General features: G+C 39.1%; 2 protein-coding genes and 1 long non-coding RNA gene across 4 annotated transcripts; 1 reads left to right on the top strand and 2 right to left on the bottom strand.

The window, feature by feature from the left end:
• Positions 1 to 95: 95 nt before the first annotated feature.
• Positions 96 to 850, bottom strand: LOC141844679 (uncharacterized). The gene is made up of 3 exons (XR_012603170.1): positions 404 to 850; positions 267 to 310; positions 96 to 176 (listed from the first exon to the last, which is right to left on the bottom strand). It is a non-coding gene; the product is annotated as an uncharacterized LOC141844679 (long non-coding RNA).
• A 358-nt stretch (positions 851 to 1,208) lies between these two features.
• LOC141845570 (uncharacterized) lies at positions 1,209 to 10,669 on the bottom strand. Of its 2 annotated transcripts, XM_074733634.1 has the most exons (3): positions 10,597 to 10,669; positions 8,325 to 8,456; positions 1,209 to 1,598 (listed from the first exon to the last, which is right to left on the bottom strand). In XM_074733634.1, the coding sequence occupies exon 3, from the start codon at positions 1,580 to 1,582 to the stop codon at positions 1,379 to 1,381; it is 204 nt and encodes a 67-aa protein (XP_074589735.1). In that variant the 5' UTR covers positions 1,583 to 1,598; positions 8,325 to 8,456; positions 10,597 to 10,669; the 3' UTR covers positions 1,209 to 1,378. The 2 variants fall into 2 exon arrangements, with proteins under 2 accessions (XP_074589735.1, XP_074589734.1); XM_074733633.1 differs by lacking the exon at positions 8,325 to 8,456 and having other exon boundaries at positions 10,597 to 10,639.
• Positions 10,670 to 21,489: 10,820 nt separating this feature from the next.
• Positions 21,490 to 24,075, top strand: LOC141845422 (uncharacterized). The gene is made up of 3 exons (XM_074733480.1): positions 21,490 to 21,844; positions 22,729 to 22,958; positions 23,665 to 24,075. The coding sequence occupies exons 1-3, from the start codon at positions 21,490 to 21,492 to the stop codon at positions 23,971 to 23,973; spliced, it is 894 nt and encodes a 297-aa protein (XP_074589581.1). The 3' UTR covers positions 23,974 to 24,075.
• The last annotated feature ends 480 nt before the right edge of the window (positions 24,076 to 24,555 follow it).

Here is a 24,555-nt window from a genome sequence, read left to right as displayed (position 1 = left end):
GGGTCTTTCAGTGGTTATATCATGTGTATCACTTCTAATCAAATACTGGAGCAAAATCACTCCATTGATTTAGCAAAAGAAGCTCAGTCCAGCCGACCTCCAATGCACGCCGACCTCTGCGCTTCGCTTGCGCAGTAGTCAGTTGCCGAAGCACTACCCTCGATTTGTAAAGCGGGCTAAAATGGTACAAATCCATCAAAATCCGAACTTTGGCCTTCGTGGGCATTAGAACAGGTTAGGCCAAAAGCGGGGAGAATTCTACTCACCTATTGGGATCACAAACAATCGCCTCGAAGATCAACTCGTCAGCCTATGCAATAAGAAACAGCCCGGGAGAATAAGCGCCTTCGATTTCAAGAACAAAAAAGTCAACATTTTGCTTGAAGAACAAGCCATAACGCACCCGTCCATGAAGACCGACGCTAACTTGAGCCGAAATTGCAAAATCAGACATCCTGAAGTTCATGACGGGTCCGATCTCCTCATCGCCGTTCAACACCGCTTTCCCCGCGCCGGACGGAGCGGCGGAGTCGATCTTCCGGAGAGAGCACGTGGCCTGCCTTCTCCGCGTAACTCTGGATCCCAAAGAACGCCGAGAGCAAGGGAAGGGAGAAGAGGTGAGGAGCGGAAAGCTGATCCGGAGCGCATCGCGCGCGGGGAGGAAGGAGACCCCGCAAAGCGCCATGGTGGTACTGGTCGGTCGGGAGGCCTAATGGAATCGGAGGAGGAGGAGAACCGGAGAGGGGAAGGGAAGGGGGAGGAGTAAATAGTGGCGAGAGCGGGAGGTGGGAACTAGGGCGTTGCGTGTGGGGAAGAGGCAGAAGCATTGCGTCATGAGCTCGCTGCGCGTCCACCTCGAGTTCTGCTCGCCTCTCTTCCTTCCCCTCTCCACAAATATCTGCAACCGAACCGCCGGTCGAGATACCGAGCACGGTCGGTTCGTTTCACCAGCCAACCATGAATGCGGACGACAAGCCATTCGAATTCACAATGTTTTTGAACCGACTCGAACCGAATTAGAGTAAATGTAGAGAAAATATCATTTTGCCCCCTATATTTTAAAATTTTTAAAATACCTCTTTGTTATTTTTATGGAAGATAAAATGATAATAATAAACTATAAGGGACATTTTAATAACATTTACAAATATCAAAGGGAAAATGATGACAGTAAAATTAGCATTTTGAAGAAAAAAATAGTAAAAGCAAAAACAAAAAGAAAGACATGGCATAGAAACACAGAGGAATTAATTACTGCATTCTAAAGAAACTAGAATGAGTAACATCAGAATCAAGTTGTCCATGACAATCTTGTACCTGAATGCGAATTTTATGACAAAATAAACACAAAAGACGGCAAAACAAGTTGTATATTCGTTCATTTTTCCTCATTTTCTTGGTTCTTCCCGTATCGGCGGTTGAACTTTGCGATCTGCCCGAGACTTTGGGCCATCTGGCGCCTAGCTCTCAAATGGTAGACTTTACCAACATGGTTGATTCTGGTCATCATAACATTGATCAATCTACCACTTTGAGTCACATATGAAATCCACTGCATTTGAGGATGTATCCCTTTCTTCATCTTTTTTGCCCTTTTTCTGCCATGAAACAAGACAACCATGAAACAAAAAGTAATAGATGAAGTTTACAAAATCAAGGCATTTTTCGCATGCACGATATTCATTTGAAGTAATAGAGGAAGTAATTGGCTATCTAAAATGGTGAAGAACTGGTAGTATTTCATTTGAAGCCAATTAATCTGATTGTCAGATAACAGAATGTCAAGTAAATGGATAAGTTCCACTCGAAGGATCATGCCAGTCAAAAGTTTGATACAAACTAAACTCAATTAGGGCTAGTAACGTTAGACACAAAGACAACATGGTTTCAACATGACACAACAAGACTCATTCAAAATAACTCTTCACAATAATATAAATTGATTCGTCAAAGAAAGTTCAAATAATTTTTCTTCATATGTGAAACAAGTTATATCAACATGAACAAAGACATGATAGTGAAACAACAGCCTTTACTACACATTGTTAGCAACATGCAAAATCACATTAAGCAATTGCTGTGTGGTTTTATATTTAGCTAACTTAATTAGATTATGGATTATCAAAAGAGATTATTGGAACAAGGATATAGAATATAATTAAAATTTGTATGAGATAATGATCTATAGACTATCGCTGCAAAGTTACATGTATACATGCAACCACTCCCGATTCTGTTGACATCCAGGTAACATGTTTGTTTACTATGCAGGGAAAGTTTGAACCAAGATAGCAAAACAATGTATATACGCATACAAATATGCTTAATCAACCAACTTGGGTTGGTGTAGAAAGGGGTGATAGCCAAATCTAATCTCAGAAGTTAAAGTGGGATGCAGTAACTAGATTTATTTCATGAACTAGGCATGTTGACAGGACTCCGGTGAAGCAGATCCTCATTAGCCTCTGACCTTCAAGGGAGTCTCTATAAAGAATGGAAGTAACTATTCAACAGCAAGCCAATTACAGCGAGCCAGGAACAAATGTCCCTTGGGAGAGGTGGCTTGCCCACACTTTGTCAAATACAATATATGCATTCATTGGTACCCTAATGCTTAGTTATAGAATATGTTAAGATTTATATGTTATTAGCTGTAAGATCGTATAATGCGCTAGAGGGGGAGAGTGAATAGCGCGGTCGTCGTTTCTTGTTCATTCTATCAGAATAACTTAGCAACAGATTAGTAAAACAAACACACGGACACACGGATTTTTACTTGGTTCCTAACCCCCAGAGTTAGTATATCCAATGCCTATGTACAAAAAACGTCCGTCCACTAGTAGTCTCCTTTCTGAACGTTCGTTTGGAGGCGAAGAAACCCATCTTACAATCCTGATAAATAATAACAATAAATAAAACAGTAAGACTTAAAGAAATTAAGACACTTGGTTGCCGATCTGGAAGTCCTGAGCATTGCGCACTCCTCTTGGATCTTCCCCGGTTGCAAGAGTCTGGCCCCATTCGCGTTCAACAACACCACTAAAAGAATGGAATGGCTTGTATTTGATATACTCTTGTTGTTCACGTCCTTTTATAGCCCATCTGATCGATTGAAATCCATATTCGAGCGACTAGATATGATCTGATTCAATCCTCTCGATCTTATCCGGGCTGAGTCTTCCCAATCGGGTTGCCTGGATTCCACATTCAGATCGCCTGTACCGTCCGATCGCCTGAATTCAATCAAGTTGCCTGGATCTAGTTGACTCAGGTTTGACCTGAGTTGACCCCAGACTTGGTTCGGCTGCTTCACTTGTGTTTTCTCCATCTTGCTTCCAGCTCCTGGTTCATGCAAGACAAGTATTAAAACACGCAAAGCAACCTTCTGTGCTTGAGTTAAACCTTATCCTGTGGATCTAACTTCGGATTTCTACCGAAATCTTGGGTTAGTCTGACACCTACTGTTCCCACACTAGGAACGCGCCCTTACCCACTCCTACTCAAGAGAAGTTTTGCCAACAAATCCTCCAGACTTGTTGGACTTCCCGCTTAGCCATGGTCCTCGGCCCCCAGGAATTTGCTACTAAGCCTCGGGCCTCCTGACCGCCTAGACTTCCACCAAGCATCCGATCATCCTGACCCTACTCGTTTGAACTTTGACCATGCTTCCGTCCGATACTATATGAACTTCCACCTGATGCACTTGACCTTGCTAAGACTTATGTCTGATCCTCCAAACCAGGACTTACTTTTGTCTAGCCTATATTTAGGACTTTCCCTTGCCTAGCTTCACTCAGCAGGACTTTATTGCTCAATCTTCCATACCAGGACTTTCACTGTCTAGTCTAACCAATTAGGGCTTTTTGCTAGTCATCTATTCTGACTAGACTTCACTCATATCCAAAAATCAAGTCCTGTTTAAATCAACACTTGATCAAACTGACCAGTGACCAGACCTAGGTGTATTGTCAAACATCGAAACTCTAAGAAAGATCTAGTACTTCTTGCACCAACATTGGCCAATTAAATCAAACAAAATACCATTTAATCCATCTTAAATTCAACTCCAATTATCACCCTAAGGCTAGAATTGTTTGATGTCATTCAAATTATCAGTGATATTCACCAAAACTCCAAAAGAAAATTGCAACAGAATAGTTAATCAGTTATCATTCTAAAGCAAAACTTGATTTTGTTCATTCCTTGTGCAAGTCAAACATGACTATACGCGGATTCTTAATATGAGAACGGAAAACATTGTACAGATATAGTAGACTAAATAATAGAGATAAAAGAGCTTCAATATAGAGAGTAAAAGAGAAAACAATTATTAACATCAACGTGAAAAAACATCACCGTTACATCAGAAGTATAGCATATAGAGAATCAAATCAATTAGGAATAGATCTACATATTGTGAAACAAATCAGTTAGTGGCGACAGCAGGGGCGGTGCTCGCGAGAAATCAACGAAATCGCACAGGAACCAAAAGATTTGCCAGTACAAGATCAATCGCTGGAAAAAGAAACATGTAAAGAATGTAGACAAGAAGAGCGCTTACCTACCGTAGGGTGTCGCCACCGCCGCTGTTACAGGAGGAGGATGAAGAAGTCGAAAGAGTTTCATTAAGATAGGGTTATATTTTCTATTTTAGTCCAATAATTTTGTAAATTTTTATTTCTTTTGCTACTATTCTCTCTTGTAATTCATAAAACTATTTAAAATGTACGTATATCTTATTTGAAATAAAAATAAGATATACGTATTTTTTTGCTACTATTCTCTATTTCAAATAAGATATACGTACATTTTAAATAGTTTTATGAATTATGAGAGAGAATATTAGCAAAAAAATTTAAAAATTTACAAAATTGTTGGACTAAAGTAGAAAATATAACCCTATCTTAATGAAGCCCTTTCGACTTCTTCATCCTCCTGTAACAGCAGCGGCGGCGGCGACACCCTACGGTAGGTAAGCGCTCCTCTTGTCTACATCCTTTACACGTTTCTTTCGACGATTGATCTCGTACTGACAAATCTTTCGGTTCCTGTGCGATTTCATTGATTTCTTGCGAGCACTGCCCCTGCTATCGCCACTAACTGATTTGTTTCACAATATGTAGATCTACTCCTAATTGATTTGATTCTCTATATGTTATACTTCTGATGTAACGGTGATGTTTTTTCACGTTGATCCTAATAATTATTTTCTCTTTTACTCTCTCTATTGAAGCTCTTTTATCTCTATTATTTAGTCTACTATATCCGCACAATATTTTTAGGTCTCATATTAAAAATCCGCGTATAGTCATGTTTGACTTGCACAAGGAATGAACAAAATTAAATTTTGCTTTAGAATGATAACTGATAAACTATTCTGTTGCAATTTTCTTTTGGAGTTTTAATAAATATCACTGATAATTTGAATGACATCAAATAATTCTAGCATTAGGGTGATAATTGGAGTTGAATTTAAGATGGATTAAATGGTATTTTGTTTGATTTAATTGGCCAATGTTGATGCAAGAAGCACTAGATCTTGCTTAGAGTTTCGATGTTTAACAATACACCTAGGTCTGGTCAGTTTGATCAAATGTTGATTCAAACAGGATCTGATTTTTGAATATGAGTGAAGTCTAGTCAGACTAGATGACTAGCAAAAGGTCCTAATTGGTTAGACTAGACAGTGAAGTCCTGGTATGGAAGATTGGGCAATAAAGTCCTGGTGAGTGAAACTAGGCAAGAGAAAGTCCTAAATATAGGCTAGACAAAAGTAAGTCCTGGTTTGGAAGATCAGACAGAAGTCTTAGCAAGGTCAAGTGCATCAGGTGAAAGTTCATATAATATCGAAGGATCGGGAAGCGTGGTCAAAGTTCAAACGAGTAGGGTCAGGATGACCGGAGGCTTGGTGGAAGTCTAGGCTATCAGGAGGACCAAGGCCTAGTAGCAAATTCCTGAGGGTCGAGGACCATGGCTAAGCGAGAAGTCCAACAAGTCTGGAGGATTTGTTAGCAAAACTTCTTCTAAGTAAGAGTGGGTAAGGGCGCGTTCCTAATGTGGAAACAGTAGGCGTCAGACTAACCCAAAATTTCGATAGAAATCCGAAGTTAAATCCACAGGATAAGGTTTAACTCAAGCACAGAAGGTTGCTTTGCATGTTTGAATGCTTATCTTGCAAGGAACCAGGAGCTGGAAGCAAGATAAAGAAAACACAAGTGAAGCAAACAGAAACAACCGAACCAAGTCCGGGATCAACTCAGGGCAAACCTGAGTCAACTAGATCCAGGCAAATACAAGCCATTTGATTCTTTTAGTGGTGCTGTTGAACGCGAATGGGGCCAGACTCTTGCAACTGAGGAAGATCCAGGAGGAGTGCGCAACGCTCAGGACTTCCAGATCGGCAACCAAGTATGTCTTAATTTCTTTAAGTCTTACTATTTTATTTATCGTTATTATTTATCAAGACTATAAGACGGGTTTCTCCGCCTCCAAATGAACGTTCGGAAAGGATACCACTAGTGGACAGGCGCCTTCCGTACATAGGCCTTGGATATACTAACCCTGGGGATTAGGAACCAAATAAAAATCTATACGTCCCTGTGTTTGTTTTATTAATCCGCTACTAAGTTATTCTGATAGAACGAACGAGAAACGACGACCGTGCTATTCACTCTCCCCCTCTAGCGCATTACACGATCTTACAGCTAATAGCATATAAATCTTAACATATTCTATAACTAAGCATTAGGGTACCAACGAATGCAAGGCCGTGAACCATACCGTGAAAGGAAGTTGAACGACTTTCTTTCGCTATTGCGCTTGCTATCCTTCGAGAATACTACATCGAAGATGGCCACCCCGCCGCAAGCTTTGGAGGCATCGAATCTCTTGGATACTTCAGTAAACGAAGGAGACAACGCTACTTTCTAGTACATCTCGGTCATCCAGTCGGCTCCTCAAGAGGATGAGGAAGAAAGGCCTCTTCAGGCGTTCAACGGCAGCAGCACTTCTTCGTTTAACTACTCTATCGCGACAAAGCAGCACAAAGACAGTCAACTCAACTACTACTAATACTTGATATAAGGTGTGCATTAACGGAGAACACTTTAACCACTAAACTACTGAGCTAGCGTGCTAAGATTAGCTGTCCGAATACATATAATAAGGATACGGGAGAGGGAAAGAAGATAGAGAGATTGTTAGAAAGCCCGTGTTTTTGGCATAAACACAAGTGACTTTCCCCTAGTAAGAGCCAAAGCTAACTCGCTAGGAATTGAACCCGCTTAAATATTTGACAAAGTGTGGACCACCTCTCCCTAAGGGACATTTGTCCCTAGCTCGCTGTAATTGGCTTGCTGTTAATGAGTTCTTTCCATTCTTTATAGAGACTCCCTTGAAGGTCAAAGGCTAATGAGAATCTACTTCACCGGAGTCCTGTCACCATACCTAGTTCATGAAATAAATCTAGTTACTGCATCCCACTTTAACTTCTGAGATTAGATTTGGCTATCACCCCTTTCTACACCAACCCAAGTTGGTTTATTAAGCATATTTGTATGTGTATATACATTGTTTTGCTATCTTGGTTCAAACTTTCCTTGCATAGTAAAAAAACTTGTTACCTAAATGTTAACAAAATCGAGAGTGGCTGCATGTATACATGTAATTTTGCAGCGATAGTCTATAGATCATTATCTCATACAAATTTTAATTAAACCCTAAACTCTAAAGCCTAAACCCTAACCCCCAACCCCTAAACCCCAACCCTCAAACCCCAACCCTAACCCTCAAACCCCTAACCCAAAACCCCAACCCCCAAATCCTAAAACTCAAACCCTATAACCCAAACCCTATAACCATACACCCCTACAACCCAAACCCCAAAACCCAAACTCCAACCCCCTAAAACCCTAAAACCTAAACCCAAGACCCCATACCCTAAACCCTAAATCCTACCCCTAAACCCTAAACCTACCCCAACCCCAAACCCTAAATTCTAAACCCCTAAACCAGTAACCCTGTAAAATCCTAAACCCTAAAATAATAAAATCTTAAATCCTAAAATCCTAAACCCTAACAAAATGTACGGCAAATCAACACATGTTTCGATATGGAATATTCAACATCATGCAGAAGCACACACAATACATGATGAAGAAGGTTGAGATAAATCAGTGTGAGCAACCTCAATTTACACTTCAGACTCCCCCCCCCCCCAAAAAAAAAAAAAAAATTCCACAAAAAAGGAAGACAGAGGACTAGAAAAAAGTTTAAAAGGAGTAAAAGACAATCAACCAAAGAACTAAATGTTTAGAGTTGCAAACCTTGTAGAAGATGTGATGAAACTAAGGTTAATTCTTCTTGAAGGAGCTATACTTGTTATTCTACACTTCACCACTTGCCCAACGTGAAAAACAGAATCAGCTTCATTTCCAGGCTCCAATCCAAGCTCAGGTCTAGTGACACATAGAAGAATGAAAAAACATTGGCTAATAAAAATTGAATTAAAAGGTGAAGTTTGATTTTTTTTTTTAAATTTCCAACATAAACACTCAATAAAACCAGCGATAAAACATATGTGAAGCTGAAACAAACTGTTAGTACTATGGAAAATTAGTTTCTGAGACAAAGAAATTTTATCAGTAGTTTAACAAGAATAAATTTTTATTAACTTAAAATTAATCAAATTGAATGGACCTATGCAAAAGACAAATCCTAACAGCAATAAGGAATGTGATAACTATTAAAAACATAGTTCAAATCACAATAAAAAAAAATAACGAGAGAAATGTCCATGGAAACATTTCATCCAAAGAATAAAAAGAAATGATAAGTTGGTTGACATGTCAATTGGTAAACTCCAAAAATGCACAGTATAAATTTTACTCTGACTAAAATGATTGATATAAGTAACTAGATGTATTTGGACAACCATATTTGATAGAGTTTATGGTTTATAAAACAAATTCAAACATCAGTTGCAGGGAAATGAAAAACATGCCAAATCTAATTAGGCATGGCAAACTGCAACAACGCAAAGTCCTAAATCTTAAACAACTTTTTCTCTGAGAAGATTTGGTATTTGTTATGTAGTTATACATCTACAAATTAATTAACAGAAAATTTAGGTTTCAAATCAAATATAATTCAGTTGCGTTACTAATATTCTTTAGGTACTACCTATGTTAGAAAAGGCAATGACTTGGATGACCCTAGACCCTAGACCCTACACCCCCCCCCCATAACCCCTAATGAACCCCTAATGAACCCCAAACCCCTAAACCCTAAACCCCTAAACCCCTAAACCCTAAACCCTAAATCCTAAAACCTAAACCCTAATAAAGATCCCTTTTAAAGCTACTCTGCTCACTGACAATATTCTTAAAACTGATAACTGCTAGTGAGTGAGCAAAGAAACAAAAGAAATAGATTCTAAAAATGCTCAAAAGCTCACTCTGTGAATATTTCTAACCAGAAAACAAGGCTAAACAGATATTTCACAGTAATCATCTAACAATTATTGTATAGATGTGGTAAACAAAATCAATGAAACAGCATACTGGTGAGAAATCCACTCATTACTATTGTGTTTAGATGTGTTATAATTTTGCATGATCATTGTTATAGTCATTTAAATGCAAAAAAAATCACATTCATCATTAAGAATTATAGGCTGATTTAGTAGCTATCAACATAGCATAAACCTTCAAGTCGTTTTACACTACATGTCAAACCAAAAACCAAACTTTGATATATAGAAAGAAATATGGTGACATTGATTTACCACTATAACTAGAAAGTGTACTAATATAATCTATTAGTAATATAATCTATCAACATATTACTAGCACAGGACATCACCAAGTGTCTGAAACTATCACATAAATATTCAATGCTTTACATTACTATTTTAAATAAAATAGTTATAAGATGATTCTTAATTGAAACATATTAAAAAATCAATTAGCTTTAATTTTATCCTCATACCAAGGTGATATCAACTCAAAAAAAAATGAAATTACACAAATTTAGATCGGATGATCACAAAAACTAAACACACTTCCATAGTCAAAGAAACAAAAAAAAAGTAATACAACCAGGTAAAACGTTGTCATCAGAAGAACTACGATTTACTTGCTTAATACAGGATCTAAAAGTATATAAAGGGATGAGGATATCAGAAAAAAAAATTTTGCTAGCACGAGGATCAAACCGACCGTCTGACAATAAGATGACCCTCGTTAGGTTTATCCAAATAATCCGACTAAATCCTAAGATATCCAGCACCCGAACTAGCATCGCCAGGCATAACACAGTTAATTGATGCAATCAGATGTTTCAGTAGGCAAACTAACAAACAACAACGCAATATCGACAAACAAACCATCTGATTTAAGGTAATTCGTAGATCGAAGGACAAACTCATTATCTAACTTACGAATATTTGCAGATCAAAAAACAAAGATCGCATCCACAAAACTGGAAACAAAAAGCCATCGAGAAAACCGAAAACATCAACTCCAATAGCTAAATCATCCATAAAACTCGGAATGAAACCCACACAAACGAAGGCAATGAAGGATAAGAAATCTGTACCGAAAACGAGAAACAAGTAGAGCGGCTACTTCCCGGCCTCTTCGACGCGATGTAGAAAGAGCACGATAGCGTTGGTATCACTATTATAACCTTAGGGCTCCTGCAATAACGAGGGTAAAATAGGCATTTCATGTCTCATGGCAGCCTTGCGGTGAGTAAAATATTTGAAGCCTACGTGTTTTGCATTCCTTCCTTCCTACCGCAAATAGCGGCTCAGAACATTGGGACCCAACATACTACTATCCTTTCCCTGGCTTGAATTCCTGTATACGGTATATAATACGTATGCCACAAATATCTAGCAAATGGGTGAAACATAGACCGTTTATTTTTTATCGGAAAGCTTGAGAATAACCATATTCTGTGAGGGTATGCTGCGTTGGCAATGTCTCGTGGCCACGTCAGTGTTGCATGGACACACAGATATTTTTCTTTGGTAACGTTTCATTTATGAGAAAAATCAGGGGGAATACAATAATTATTAAAAAAAATACAAATATATCTCTTTAATTATTCTTTCTAAAGTAAAGCACTGATATAATTTCTTTTTATAAAAAAATTGCACATCTAAAAATAATCTATTATTGATTTTTCATAAAATGAACTCGTATTATAAAAATATTTTAAAATTATCTAATTATTGTACGTCTCCATCAAAATTTCCAACACTTTTCTTCTGCAAACGAGGATGATCAATTATCCGAGCTAGGATATGATGATAAAAATAAGACGGATTTTTTACCTAACTAAAGTTTAAATCTGCATATCATTAAAAAATTTATTTGATAGTCAATGAAAATTTTTTATAGCATCAGTGATCACTAACATAAATTAAAAAAATACAAAATGATCGAACACTTACAATAATTTTTTTAAAAAGCAATCATCTTGAATAAATACTCTGATTGAAAATTGCATATTCTTATTTGGATCACATATATTTTATCACTTGTTTTATATCCTAAATTGAAGTCGATACTTTCATCTACATTATATTATTATTTTTTCATTCAAAACTATGTGATATATTAAGAAAATAGTCAAAATATATCAAACAAATATTTTTAAAAGCTACTTACAATTTTGTCAAATATAATTACTTTCTTAAAAAAACACAACCTTTAACAATCGTAAGATATTTTAATTTTATTATTATTATTTTTTTAAAAAAAATTGTGTTCGATTTGTAGCAATAATTGATCGCTGAAAGACATTAAGCACGTTAAAATAGAAATCTATTATATATGATTTATTTATTTATTGAGATAAAGGATAAACTAATGGCAAAATTGCTGCCTGCCACGTCTACCATGTCTGCCGTGGCCGACAACGCTAGCAATCCGCTGAGATGGCCATTGTCCGAGAGACTACACTCCGCCAATCGAACGCCGGACGGGTGGACGGAATACGATGGCTCCTGTCTCAAATTTAATATAATTTAAGTAAATTACTTTTCCCACCTCCTTACCACCGCACCCCCTCGGCCCTCCCCTCCTCTCTCTCTCTCTCTCTCTTATTCAAATAACTTTTATACCCTTTTTTCTTTATTTTTATTTTATTTTACTTATATATATTTTTTTAATTTTAATTAATTTTTATTTAGTTTTATTTTTTTAATTAAATTTGTTTATCATTTAACTAAAATTTATAACTAAAAATAAACAAAAGATTATAAACATATAAAAAATTATTAAAAAAAATAAAAATGATAAAAAAAATTGAAAAAAAAACTGATTAACAAAAAATAAAATCAATAAAAAAAATAAAATTTTAAAAATAATAAATTGAAAAAAATACATGTATTATGAAAAAAAATAATAAATAAAATTAATTAAAAAATAAAATTTATATAAAATTGAAAAATATAATAAACAAAATTGATTAAAAATAAAACTAAATAAAATTTATATAAAATTCTAAAAATAAAGTATTGATAAAAATAATAAACAAAATTGATTAAAAAATAAAAATAAATAAAAATTAAATAAAATTGAAAAAAATATCGTATTGATGAAAAAATTAATAAATTAAATAAATTTAAAAATAAAACTAAATAAAAATAAAAATATATGAGAGTTATTTTTAAATAAAATTAATTAAAAAATAAAATTAAATAAAAAAATAAATAAATAAAAAAGGATAAAAAGGTCATTAGAAGAGGAGAGAGAAGAAGTGGGAGGGGGGTGTGCGGTGATGGGGTGGGAAAAGCAGGCCTCATAATTTAATCAAGCTCTTCTACTTCTGTGCCACCAGTACCTTCGACACGTGACTCACGCACTGCAGCACGAGCTTGGTATAGTGTCTGGTATCCCCTAGGGAATAACGTCACTTCCGGACATATGACACGTGTTCATTTGCACACAGCGGAGACGGGAGGTCGATACAAATAAATCTGATGTATTGAGTTATCCTGCAGGATACCAGACCCCGACTTTGCCTTCTCCCCGCCTCCCTCTCTTCCCTTGAAGTAAACACTAATGCCCTGTTTACTTGGAGGAGTGGATGGTGGATGGATGAAATAACCTTAGAGATATGGAAAGGGGAAGGAATCATCAATCTAATGTGTTTGTTTAATTTGATTAAGGAAGGTGAGAAAAATCCATCCCTTAAACTGTTTACTTATATGGAAAGAAGATTAAATTGTTTATTGTCTAAAATACGCTATCATTTTTAACACAATTTATTTATTTTTCATCACTTCTTGTTCCACCATCAAATATGCATCGTTTTATCTTTAAATCACATCCTGTCAATCAAAATATACGAAGAGCAGATCGCCGAACAAAAGAATATAAATATGCAATAATAAAATAATAAGGTGTGATAAAGTAGATCGTATGTAATGAATTATAAATAGATGGGCGTTAACAAGATGTGAAATTGCTCTATAACATTTTTCCAATTTAACTAATGTTACCTCTTCATCATCCGAAGATGATGAAGTCGAGCTTGATTCCTCGCTGGAGCTCTCGGAGTCTGAATGTACTTGCGCCACAAAGCGAAGTCGTGTGTGCTTCCCTCCAATGAGCTTGATGAGGACTCATCCCTCGCGGCTTTCAGTGCCCTCTTCTTCTTCTTCTTCTTCTTTTCACCTGCACACAGAGCTATACCTTTCTCTTTTTGATTTTTGTTAGCGAGCTCGTGCAGTTCCATTTCACAGAAAAATTTATCTAACTTTACAATAGATAAATCCTTGGAAACCTTGTAGGCATCCACCATGGATGACCACAACGCGTTCCTTGGAAACGATTTGAGTGCATACCTGACGAGATCACGATTTTCAATATGCTCATCAACAGAGTGAAGACCGTTGATGATTTCCTTGAATCTTCCGTGAAGCTCTCTCACAGTCTCCCTTTCCTTCATCATGAAATTTTGAAGCTGATTCTGTAATAAGTCCCTCTTTGCCACACGAGAGTCCCGGGTGCCCTCGTGCAGCTCGATCAGCTTGTTCCACAGATCCTTCGCGCTTGTGAATGGACCAATCTTGGTAAGTTGGTCTCTGTTAAGTCCGCACTGAAGGGTGACCACAGCTTTAGCATCAGCTTAACTCTTTCTTATTTGCTCAGTTGTCCATCTTGAAGAGTCGAACTCCTTGCCTTCTTCATCCTTTGGAGGGGTAAATCCCTCCTTTACTGAAAATCACATGGAGATATCTGTCTTTAGATAATACTCCATTCTGCTCTTCCAATATTGAAAATCTGATCCATCGAAGAACGGGGGTCTTGCTGTGCTGAATCTTTCCTTCATAGTCATTTGATGTTGCTCGTTGGATGTTAATCCAAAATAACAGAGCAACCTCGCTCTGATATCACTTGTTGGATCTCTTGGACACGGCTAGAGAAGGGGGGTGTGAATAGCCGTCCACAAATCGCTTTTCTTCCTTCGTCTTCGTTAACGCAACGGAAATGATAACTCGATTACGGAGCGAGACGAAGATCAGCACACAAGACTCAGAGATTTATGAGGTTCGGAGATAACTTGCTCCTACTCCTCGACGTGTCCGTAAGGTGGACGATCCCTCGATCTTTCGGCAGATCAGACCCCAGAAAATATCGGCTATAATCTTCTCCTTCTCGATGGAGGAACCTCTCCACAGAATGTCTCAAAGATACAAAGATACGCATAAGACAAGGAGAATACAACGAATCAAAGACTGGACAACAGAGACAACAAGAACAGCTTGCAACTCAAGCATGTTCCTCCAAACACAGGACGTTGTTCTTGTTTCCTCTTCTTTAATTCACGATCAAGCTCTCATAGGATCGACAATGGCGCTTGTGAGCTCTCAAAGATGATCAACGATGAAGTCTACTCCTCAGCACGACTTCTCGCTTCTTTTAAAACATCTGCTTGGTTCTTGTGCCCAACGGATCTCTGCACTCTGTGGCTTTAATGTGCGTAGGGTTGATAACTATTTTTATACTTTATTTGCACATCTTTCTATTTTTCATGTCATATCCTGCGTGCATTACATCCCTTATCTGTGCATTTGACATTATATTCCTATTTTCCTAGTTCGGAGAACTGCTCTTATATTTGTGTGTTTTAGGATAGAAAACGGTGCAAAATAGGTGAAACGGAGCAACGATTGAAGATAAGGCAAGACAGAGCCGTGCCTCTCAAGCACGGCCGTGTCTATCACCTCCTGATGGTCGTGCCTCAAGAGCACGGGCATGCCCTCAAATAAGAGCTGAACAAGTCCAAGCCGTGCCCCACAGGCACAGGCGTGCCTGTGCATTCTCCCTGAAGTAGCCAGACATGGCCGTGTCTCTCAGACATGGCTGTGTCTCTCAGACATGGTCGTGTCTCTCAGACACAGCCGTGTTTCCTCCACAGAGCCAAGTCAAGGCATGGCCGTGCCTCCCAAGCACGACCGTGTCTCTCAACATAGGAGCATCTGCTACCAGCCGTGCCTCCCAGGCACGACCGTGTCTTCCCCGTAGAGAAGTGACTACTTCTGGCCTTGCTTCCCAGCCATGGTCGTGTCTCCAAAATAGAACAGTGCCTGCCTCTGGCCGTGCCCTACAGGCACGGCCGTGCCGCCTAACAGAACAACAACTACACTGGGTCGTGCCTCACAGGCACGACCGTGCCTCTACCACAGAAGGACGCCCACACATGGCCGTGTCTACCAGACACGGCCGTGTGACGGAGGCATGTCTAAAATTTTGGGACAGCTATAAATAGCCCCCTTTAGAGCCCTAAGAAGGAGGGGAGACTTTGGAGAGCCACCGGAGCGTCCTAGAGCCACTGATGCCTTAATCCAGAGCCAGATTCGATGATCTGTCCATCCGTCCAAACACTCCATCCCATCTACACCTCACCTCCGCCGAGATTGCAGTCCGAAGAAGAAGAACTTCAAGTCTTATTTCCTACTTTCTTGTAGATTCTTGGAATAGGATGTATTTTTTACCTTCTTCTCTGTATTGTAACCTCCCCAATATGGAGTAGTCCTCCAAATTCTAGGATGTAGGATGAATCGGGGTTATTGGATAATTGTACTCTTGAATTTGTTAATCTACCATGTCTTATGATATATTTGTGTTATTGCTTTGTGGATTTATGCCTTGTGCTTGTTTGATGATATACTTGTGAATGGTATGAATCTATAAGGGTAGAGATTAATTGTGGTTTGAAGAATTCTTAGGATCGTACACCTGGGCGCTTCGTGACAGGAAGAAAGCCTTAAACCAGACGAGTCCGAGGAATTGTTTAGACTATAATTAGTCTTTATGAGGGATAGCTAGCGGTTGTTCATTGTTGGGGAGAGGTCTGTAAAAGGATACCCGGTGACAGAGGGTAGAATTCTAGTAGTACGCTGGGGTGCATGAGTGACAACATGAAAGCCTTAAACCAGGCTATCTAGAATCATCTCAAACCAACAATAGTAACATTAGAACACCAATGATTTTGAGGAAGTCTGACGAGGTCTAATTGGATAATTTGGTTAGAATCCCTACAATTGTGCAATTATTGAGGAATAGTAGAGGATCCAAGTCAATCAATCAATATCCCGAGGAATCCGAAGTCCTAGGATCGCTTTCACTCATACTGTCACAGTCGATTTCTATCTCCGATTTAAGGATAAGGAACTCTAGAACACTCCTTCTCCCTCACACAAACTCATACTCATTTTCTCTCCACTCTTAGTGTGCTAAGCTAGTAATTAATTCCACGGTCCCTGTGGATTCGATATCTTTATTACTTGGCGACAATTCCGTATACTTGCGGAGCACGCATCAGGCTTCCCTTCCGTGCCAACTGCAGGTACTGCCACCAGCTGCCATCTGTTGACACCAGAACTCCCCTGCAAAAAAGACAGCTCGAAAGTCTGCCTTAGAACTCTCATCGTCCATTTGAATTTCTTTCCTTAACCTGTCATATATATCTGCACACTCAAAAGCTGCATTAAAAACATTCCAGAGCAAGGACATAGTATAAGGATTAAACATTAGAGTCCAGGTCACGAGCAGAGCTACCAAAGCTCTCTCGGACCAAACAGGGGACCGAGCCACCAAGGCCCTCCTCCTGAGGAATCAAGAGACCAAGCCACTAAGGCCCTTCTCTTGAGGAATCAAGAGACCGAGCCACTAAGACCCTCCTCCTGAAGAATCCGGTTCAGAGCCACCAAGGCTCCCGGAGAAATCAGGTTTTGAGCCACCAAGGCTCCCTGAGAAATCTGATTCTGAGCCACCAAGGCTCCCAGAGAAATCTGGTTCAGAGCCACCATGGCTCCAGAAGGAATTAGGTTCTGAGCCACCAAGACTCCCTTAGAAATCTGGTTCTGAGCCACCATAACTCCCAGAGAAATCCGGTTTAGAGCCACCAAGGCTCCCGGAGGAATTAGGTTCTGAGCCACCAAGGCTCCCTGAGAAATCTGGTTCTGAGCCACTATGGCTCCCAAAGAAATCCGATTCAGAGCCACCAAGGCTCCCGGAGGAATCAGGTTCTGAGCCACCAATGCTCCCTGAGATCGAGCTACTAAAGCTCACAGTCCCGAGCTGAGCTACCAAAGCTCTCCCGGACCAATCAGGTTCTGGGCCACCAAGGCTCCCTGAGATCGAGCTACCAAAGCTCACGGTCCTGAGCCACCAAGGCTCCTCCTGGACCAGTCCAGAGACGAGCTACCAAAGCTCTCTCCATTCGCTCATGAGCACCAAGCTCCCGGCTAGCACGGTCCTGAGCTACCAAGGCTCCTTCTGGACCAATCCGGAGACGAGCTACCAAAGCTCTCTCCATTCGCCCATGAGCACCAAGCTCCCGGCTAAGATACCTTCACCTCAAACCAACCCAAGCATACAAATCAAATACATTGAGTGGTCGACCACATAGTCAACCACAGGGGACCTGGTCAACCACGTGGTCGACCACTAAAGCCATGGTCGACCACGTGGTCAACGAAGAGAACCATGGTTCTCACGGGTAAAAGTCAATTTCTCACTCTCTCGGGTATGCTTCTCTCTCCAGACTATTTCTCACTCTCCCGGGTAAGCTTCTCTCTCCAGGGCAGGGTAAGCTGGTCAGGGTAAACCTTATCCTGCCAGGCCAGGGAAAGCTTCTCTCTCCAGGCTTCACTTCTCCTGGCTTCATGTTTCCCGGCCAAGGCTTCACTTCTCCCGGTTTCATATCTCCTAGTCAAGGCAATATTTTCCTGGTTAGGCTTGATACTCTCCCGTCCAACCTTCTCTCGTCCCGGCTAAGGTAATCTTCTTCCCGGGCAACCTTTTCCACTTCTCCCATCTTCACTTTTCCCGGCCAAGGTACTCTTCTTCCCGTCTTCACTTCTCCAAACCAAGGTAATCTTCTTTCCGGGCAAAAGCTTGTCAGTGGAACCTCTTCCGAGTTCCTGGGTAAGTTTGAAAGCTAAGACAACCAGGGGTAGTCGACCACGTGGTCGACCACAAGGACCTGGTCGACTACGTGGTCGACCACACAAGGTCTGGTCGACCATGTGGTCGACCACCAGGCCACCATGCAATTTGGCGACCATCAATCGACTGATCATCAGTCATCAGTCGACTGGACCCTAGGTTTTGGCTAGCCTAGGTAAACTTCAACTTGACTTGCCTAGCCCAACTAGCCCGGATAAGACTAAACTTAAATATTCTAACTTTATTTGTCAAACAACAAAATAAACTCAAGTCTGATAGGGTCAGACTGTATTAACATTATGTTCTTATTTTACTGCAGGTCGGTGCTGTCTTTCTTTGGTCCTATGTGTACAATATAGTGAGGATATCTTCAGGTACTGAACAAGGTAAAATTAATTGAAATAGTTACCCACAGAATCAGCAGCCTGCAGAACAATGTGAACCTTTAATCCAAGGAGATTCTTCAGATGATAATCTTCCAATTAAAAACAGTTCCATACCTAGAGAAGAGTGTGTTTTAGTCTTCTCTGAATCTGGCATAGCAGCCACCAAACCAAAGGTCACTGCAAATTGGAACTTGTGATTTAGTTGTTTTTTGTTTCACAATTTTTTTTTGCAGTATCCCGGCCTCTTTTTTTTTTTTTTTAATTTCATTGCAGAATGTGAAAGACCATCATACGTTAATGTTTATCATTATATAATTCTTCGAAACAAGACTTTCTGTTTTTGTTTCAGGTCTTATTTTCAGAGAAAACTGGGAAATTGTGGTTGAAGCTTTCTCGAATCATTGACTTCAAAAAGATTTTTGCACCATCAACAATTGGAGTGGTGTGCATCAAATGCACCTTTTAGTATTCAGTTTTTTTCCCCATAATGTTTCATGTTAAATGAGCCAGCTATTGTCTAAACTCCAAAAGCGTGCTTGATATTGTATCACCTATTTGTGGCACATTGTAGAGACTTTCTTTTCTTTTATGCCGATTCTTGGGTTTATTATTGGAGTTGTTCCTCAGATAAGGAAAGCACTTAGGTGAGAATGCTCCTTTGAGTCATTCAAGACTCTGCTTATTTGGTTGGGTATGATTTGTGAACTTTAATTTTCATTATCCAGCTCCATTTCTGAATCATTTTATTTCAACTGCCAGTGCATTAGCTAATATCGTATATAAGTAATTTATCCTATTTTCAACATAAAACTTGCAAGAATATCATTACCTGCACCAGCATATGGACAACAAAAATTGGGGGCAACCTTTGACAAACACTGTTATTATTTGAAGACAGCCTTCAAACTTAGGTTTCCTCGTGCCATTCACCGATTTCTTCCATTGTTGATGCTAATCCTAGACACACTAGTATGTTCAAAGAACTCAAGTGGTTCATAATGCTACAATTTTCTTGGCTGATATAATCGTAGGAATGAATGAGCAATGCCAAAAACTTGTGCTACAATCTGAGACTTACTGAGAAAATGCCTGCTGCATTATCATCCAGGTCTGGCACGACTGATGACAGATTTTGATTTTTGACGGTTCTAGTTTCTACCGAGGTCACTCATTCTAATTAGCTACAATAAGGATACCAAATCGGTCTCTAATTAGTTATAAACATATCTACTTGTGTTTTTAGTTTATCTCAAATAATGCGACTGCGTCAATGTGTGAATAGACGACCATCTAATGGCCAGCTTCAACCGTGGTAATTTCTATTCTGGTCCAACTTGTTCGGGGCGGCTTGATCATTGCAGTCCAATAGCTACGCGGTCCATCAAGTTAGACGATCTTTCACACAAAAATGGTGACAGAGTCGCAGAGATCCATTTTTTTTTCTTTCTTGAAAAACAACAAACCCCCGCCGCCAGCATCATCAATTCCCCCAAATCTTGACCCCTAAAAGCTCGATCAATCTCGTAAGCAATCGAATCCTTGAAGCATCGCCGACAAAAGTCTGTTCACCGCTTGGGTGAGGATAGGAGTGAAACAATTCTAGCATGATCATGATATCTAATTATACTATTATCTAACAATGTACCTTAACTTAAATTTTTTTTTGTCGAACTTATTTTATGTTTACTAAGATGGTAGTATTTATCAATTCTTTACCAGCGTGACAACATGATTCGTAATTTACTAATTTTTTTTTTTAAAATACTTTGATAATTTTTAAAATAGTGAAAATCAAGAAATAAAAGCGTAGATAAATTTCAGAAAGATATTCGACCGATTTTTAATCCTCTAAACACTAATAATGGACGGAAAGTGGCAGATCTATCCTTGTTTCATTGAAGCACATCTTTACCAACCTTGCCCCTATATCACAACCCGACAACACGTGTTACATGCAGTAGTTGGAATATTTGAACTAATGTGTTTCTCCGAAAGAATCTTGTAATTTCGATTCAATGTGGTCAACGTCCAATTGATATCGACTTCTCCTCCTTAGTTCACACATTTTCGTTGACCCTAGTTCATTTTAGAAATTTCCATATTTATTTGCCTTTCACATTTCTGGAGCTCCAGATCTGTTATTTTGTTTTCAATTTGGCACTTTTGGCGAAATACTATCTCAAATTATTGCTGGGGAAGAATTAAGAGAGTTTAAATCATTTTATGTGGAAATATACAATTGTCGGTGGCATTAAAATTTCTGCTACGATCCTAATTAAATTTTATTGCGATAACATTTAAAGTTTTTTATTTCGTCTGCATATATTTTTATTTTTCGATTTTTCACTCAATTTGGAAACATACGCATATTCTTACATTTCTTTGTATTTCTATAAGACTTCCACAAGATTGACCAAGGTCAAAGTCGATGCGGGAGAAGACCCGTGTTCCTTGCCCGGTGGCATTCGTCGTAATTTCGAGGAAGAATCATCGTATTGTGGCATAACTGGATTTTATTTCTTTTTTTTTAAAAAAAAAAAAAGTTTGTGTTGACTGTTGATTACTAAATAATTTCCCTTATTTATAACCGATATCGCCGGTGTAAAGACAGGCGGAGAGGATTAGCAGTGGTAATGGCGAATGCTGTGGAGGCGGCGGCGCCAACCTCGAGCGGGGGAGTCTCGATGCCGTGGGCGAGCCTGGAGGGTAAGGTCGTGATGGTCACCGGCGCGTCCTCAGGCATTGGGCGAGGCCTCTGCCTCGACCTTGCCCGGGCCGGCTGCCGGCTCGTCGTGGCCGCGCGGCGGATCGATCTCCTCGAATCCCTCTGCGGGGAGATCAATGGATCGGCCGCGTCGATGGATCCGCGATCCGTCGCGATCGATCTCGACGTGAGCGCGGAGGAGGCGTCGATCGCGTCCGCGGTGCGGAGGGCATGGGAGGCCTTTGGACGGATCGACGGGTTGGTGAACAACGCTGGCATTCGAGGTAACCTTCATTTGGCTTCGGTCGTTATTTGAAAAAAGTTTTTCTTTTTAAAACAACATTCCTGGTCCTCTTTTGGTCTTCAATAACCTTCGCCTAGTTTTCACAATTGGCAAATGCAGGCATGTAACAAAATGCCAAAGTCCTTTATTTCTGGATGATGAAAACTAGGGTTCAGCAGTTAAGCGTTCACAAACTTGGATCTCTTGGTCTGTATCACAGTATCTGGATCTTGATATTTAACGTCGATTGTTCTATTGGTAAAATTAAACAGTGGAGCGATTGAAGAGGGTGAATTTATACTTATTTTCTGTTAGCAACAGAAGAGGGAAGGAACAACAAGAAAAGTGAATAATGCATGCTAAAAGTGTGAACAATAAATATGATTTTTTTTAACAAACAAGTTCAACTGTTTCTCAAAAACACGAAGCAATTATGAATTTGAAGATGATGTTAAATTTGAAACTGTATTCCGATAGAGATAAAAGACTGGATGGACAAGAAGGAACTATGACTTGTGAATTCAAAAAAGTTGTGAACAAGAAGTGTTGGTAACACATTCTAATGATTCATTTGCCTTTGTTTTCCTTTCTTGTTCTGGCCTTGTTATGCCAATGAGTTATATGTTGCTCTTCAATGAGGAACAATGTTGATTCCATAGATAAAATTGCCGTTACTACAGGGTGCATCTTACATTCCTCCTCTCACTTGAACTGCATTGTTCTGTTTTGTTATGATTATTTGGGTCGATAACTAGTTCTTCAGTAAATGATAATATTTTCACTTGTAGGCATTTAAATCTTGACATTTTAGGTTCTTCTCTGTTGGCAATCTCTGTGATCTATCTGCTTGCTATAATGTCTGGTTAATGCTTTCCTTCTTTCAAGGTGGTGTGCATTCATCTTTAAATTGGTCTGAGGAGGATTGGAATAACAACATCAGAACAAATTTAACTGGATTGTGGCTAGTTTCAAAACATGTGTGCAAACTCATGTGTGATTCAAAAGTGAAAGGCTCAGTAATTAACATTTCATCTATTGGCGGTATAGACCGTGGTCAGTTACCTGGAGGGCTTGCCTATACTGCATCAAAGACAGGTGTCAATGGAGTTACTAAGGTAATTTGCCACGTAGTTCCAATCTTGAAAGCTTGAGCACGACCAGTTTGAGTATTTTATAACTTATGCTTTTGATGGTTCGATTTCTACTTCAAACTCTAGTAACTAAAGTAGTGAAAACAACTTGCTGAGAAAATTTGCATTCTAGTGATCAAAAAGCTCATTTCGACTTCAATAGTTGGTTTTTTTCTTCATGATTTCTGCAAGCCAGAACTCACATAATTGCTAATTTGATGTGTATAAGCATCTCATATCATTTTTCATATGGGTGGTGGATCTCATGCTTTCATCGATGATCATAGATTCTAGGGAAAGTTTCAAAATGCCCCCAAGTTTTGTATGCTTTATCAATCCCCAACACCCCGCTTTCAGTATTGTCAAAATACCACTCTCCAATATTTGTTAAGGGAGAGGTCATGTGCAACGCACCAGCAATGTGAGAAGTGGTTACACACTGGCCATCTGCTCTCAAGGTCAGTAAAAAATTGGCAGGACCCTCAACTCCTCAAGTCCCCAATTGCTCTAGCCAACCACCCGCCAGTGGCCAACCCTACTATATCTGGAGATAGTAAGAAAAATACTATGTCGTGTTTGTCATAATGGACTCTAGATATAACCGTAGACCTAAAATACTAACGATCTTTTTTTTTTTTTTTGCTTATGTTCATGTCTTGTTGAGATTTGACGAAGTTGTTTGCCCAAACAGGCAATGGCATTGGAGCTGGGTCAGTCTAACATTCGTGTGAACTCGATTGCTCCAGGACTGTTTGCATCCGAGATCACTTCAGGTCTAATGAAAAGAGAATGGCTGGACAAAGTGGCTGAAAGAACAGTGCCATTGAGAACTTATGGCACATTGAATCCGGCGATGACATCGATTGTTCGATATTTGCTTCATGATTCATCAGCTTATGTTTCTGGCAACATCTTCATTGTCGATGCAGGTGTCACCCTACCCGGAGTCCCTCTTTTTCTTCCCTTTGATGGGTTTCTTCTTTTTGTTGTACTTTCTTGAGTTGGTTACCAACAAGTGTAGAAGAACCTGATCAAGTCAATTTAGTTGTTTTATTTTGGAAATTGCTTTTGTTCAATCAAAGATCTTGACAGTTTCATATGATTGCTATGAAGAATTGAGCAGCTGCTGCTGATTTTGCAGTTATTTGATACATATTCTGAAACCGAAAGATTGAAATTTATATGTTTTCATTTTCTTTTAACACTAGAGGGGTTATTTGTCAAGCGGTCTCTTTTGTTTATTTGTTTTCTTGTTTACATTAAATATATAGAGATATATATTTCATAATTTGGTAAAAAATTGAACATATTCCATTTTCATGTAACAAACCAAATGTGACCGGGAAATTAATCTATACGTTATATTTTAAAAAAAGAGGAGATTCTAAAGAAGCAATATTGTCATCCATTGTATGGATAACAATTATTAATCAATTGACATATTACGATTATCATCCTCCATTATATAGATAACAATTATTAATCAATTGACGATATATCATCCTCCCTTACATAGATATACAATAGTACATAGAAAAAATAGGTCATTTTAATTCTTTTGAAGTTGAGTTTTTTTTACTGA

This window comes from Curcuma longa, chromosome 14 (genome assembly GCF_044706935.1).
Source record: "Curcuma longa cultivar G26 ecotype Majalengka, Jawa Barat chromosome 14, ITB_CL_G26_1.1, whole genome shotgun sequence".
Lineage (NCBI taxonomy): Eukaryota > Viridiplantae > Streptophyta > Magnoliopsida > Zingiberales > Zingiberaceae > Curcuma > Curcuma longa.
This window is presented reverse-complemented; position numbering and strand designations above follow the sequence as displayed.

What these genes read in the sequence shown, in the direction of transcription:
- LOC141845570 (XM_074733634.1), bottom strand. Translation starts at nt 1,582, where the DNA reads ATGAAGAAAGGGATACATCCTCAAATGCAGTGGATTTCATATGTGACT.
- LOC141845422 (XM_074733480.1), top strand. Translation starts at nt 21,490, where the DNA reads ATGGCGAATGCTGTGGAGGCGGCGGCGCCAACCTCGAGCGGGGGAGTC. An exon ending in GAACAACGCTGGCATTCGAG is followed by an intron (nt 21,845 to 22,728) that starts GTAACCTTCATT and finishes CCTTCTTTCAAG; the next exon opens with GTGGTGTGCATTCATCTTTA. An exon ending in GTGTCAATGGAGTTACTAAG is followed by an intron (nt 22,959 to 23,664) that starts GTAATTTGCCAC and finishes TTGCCCAAACAG; the next exon opens with GCAATGGCATTGGAGCTGGG.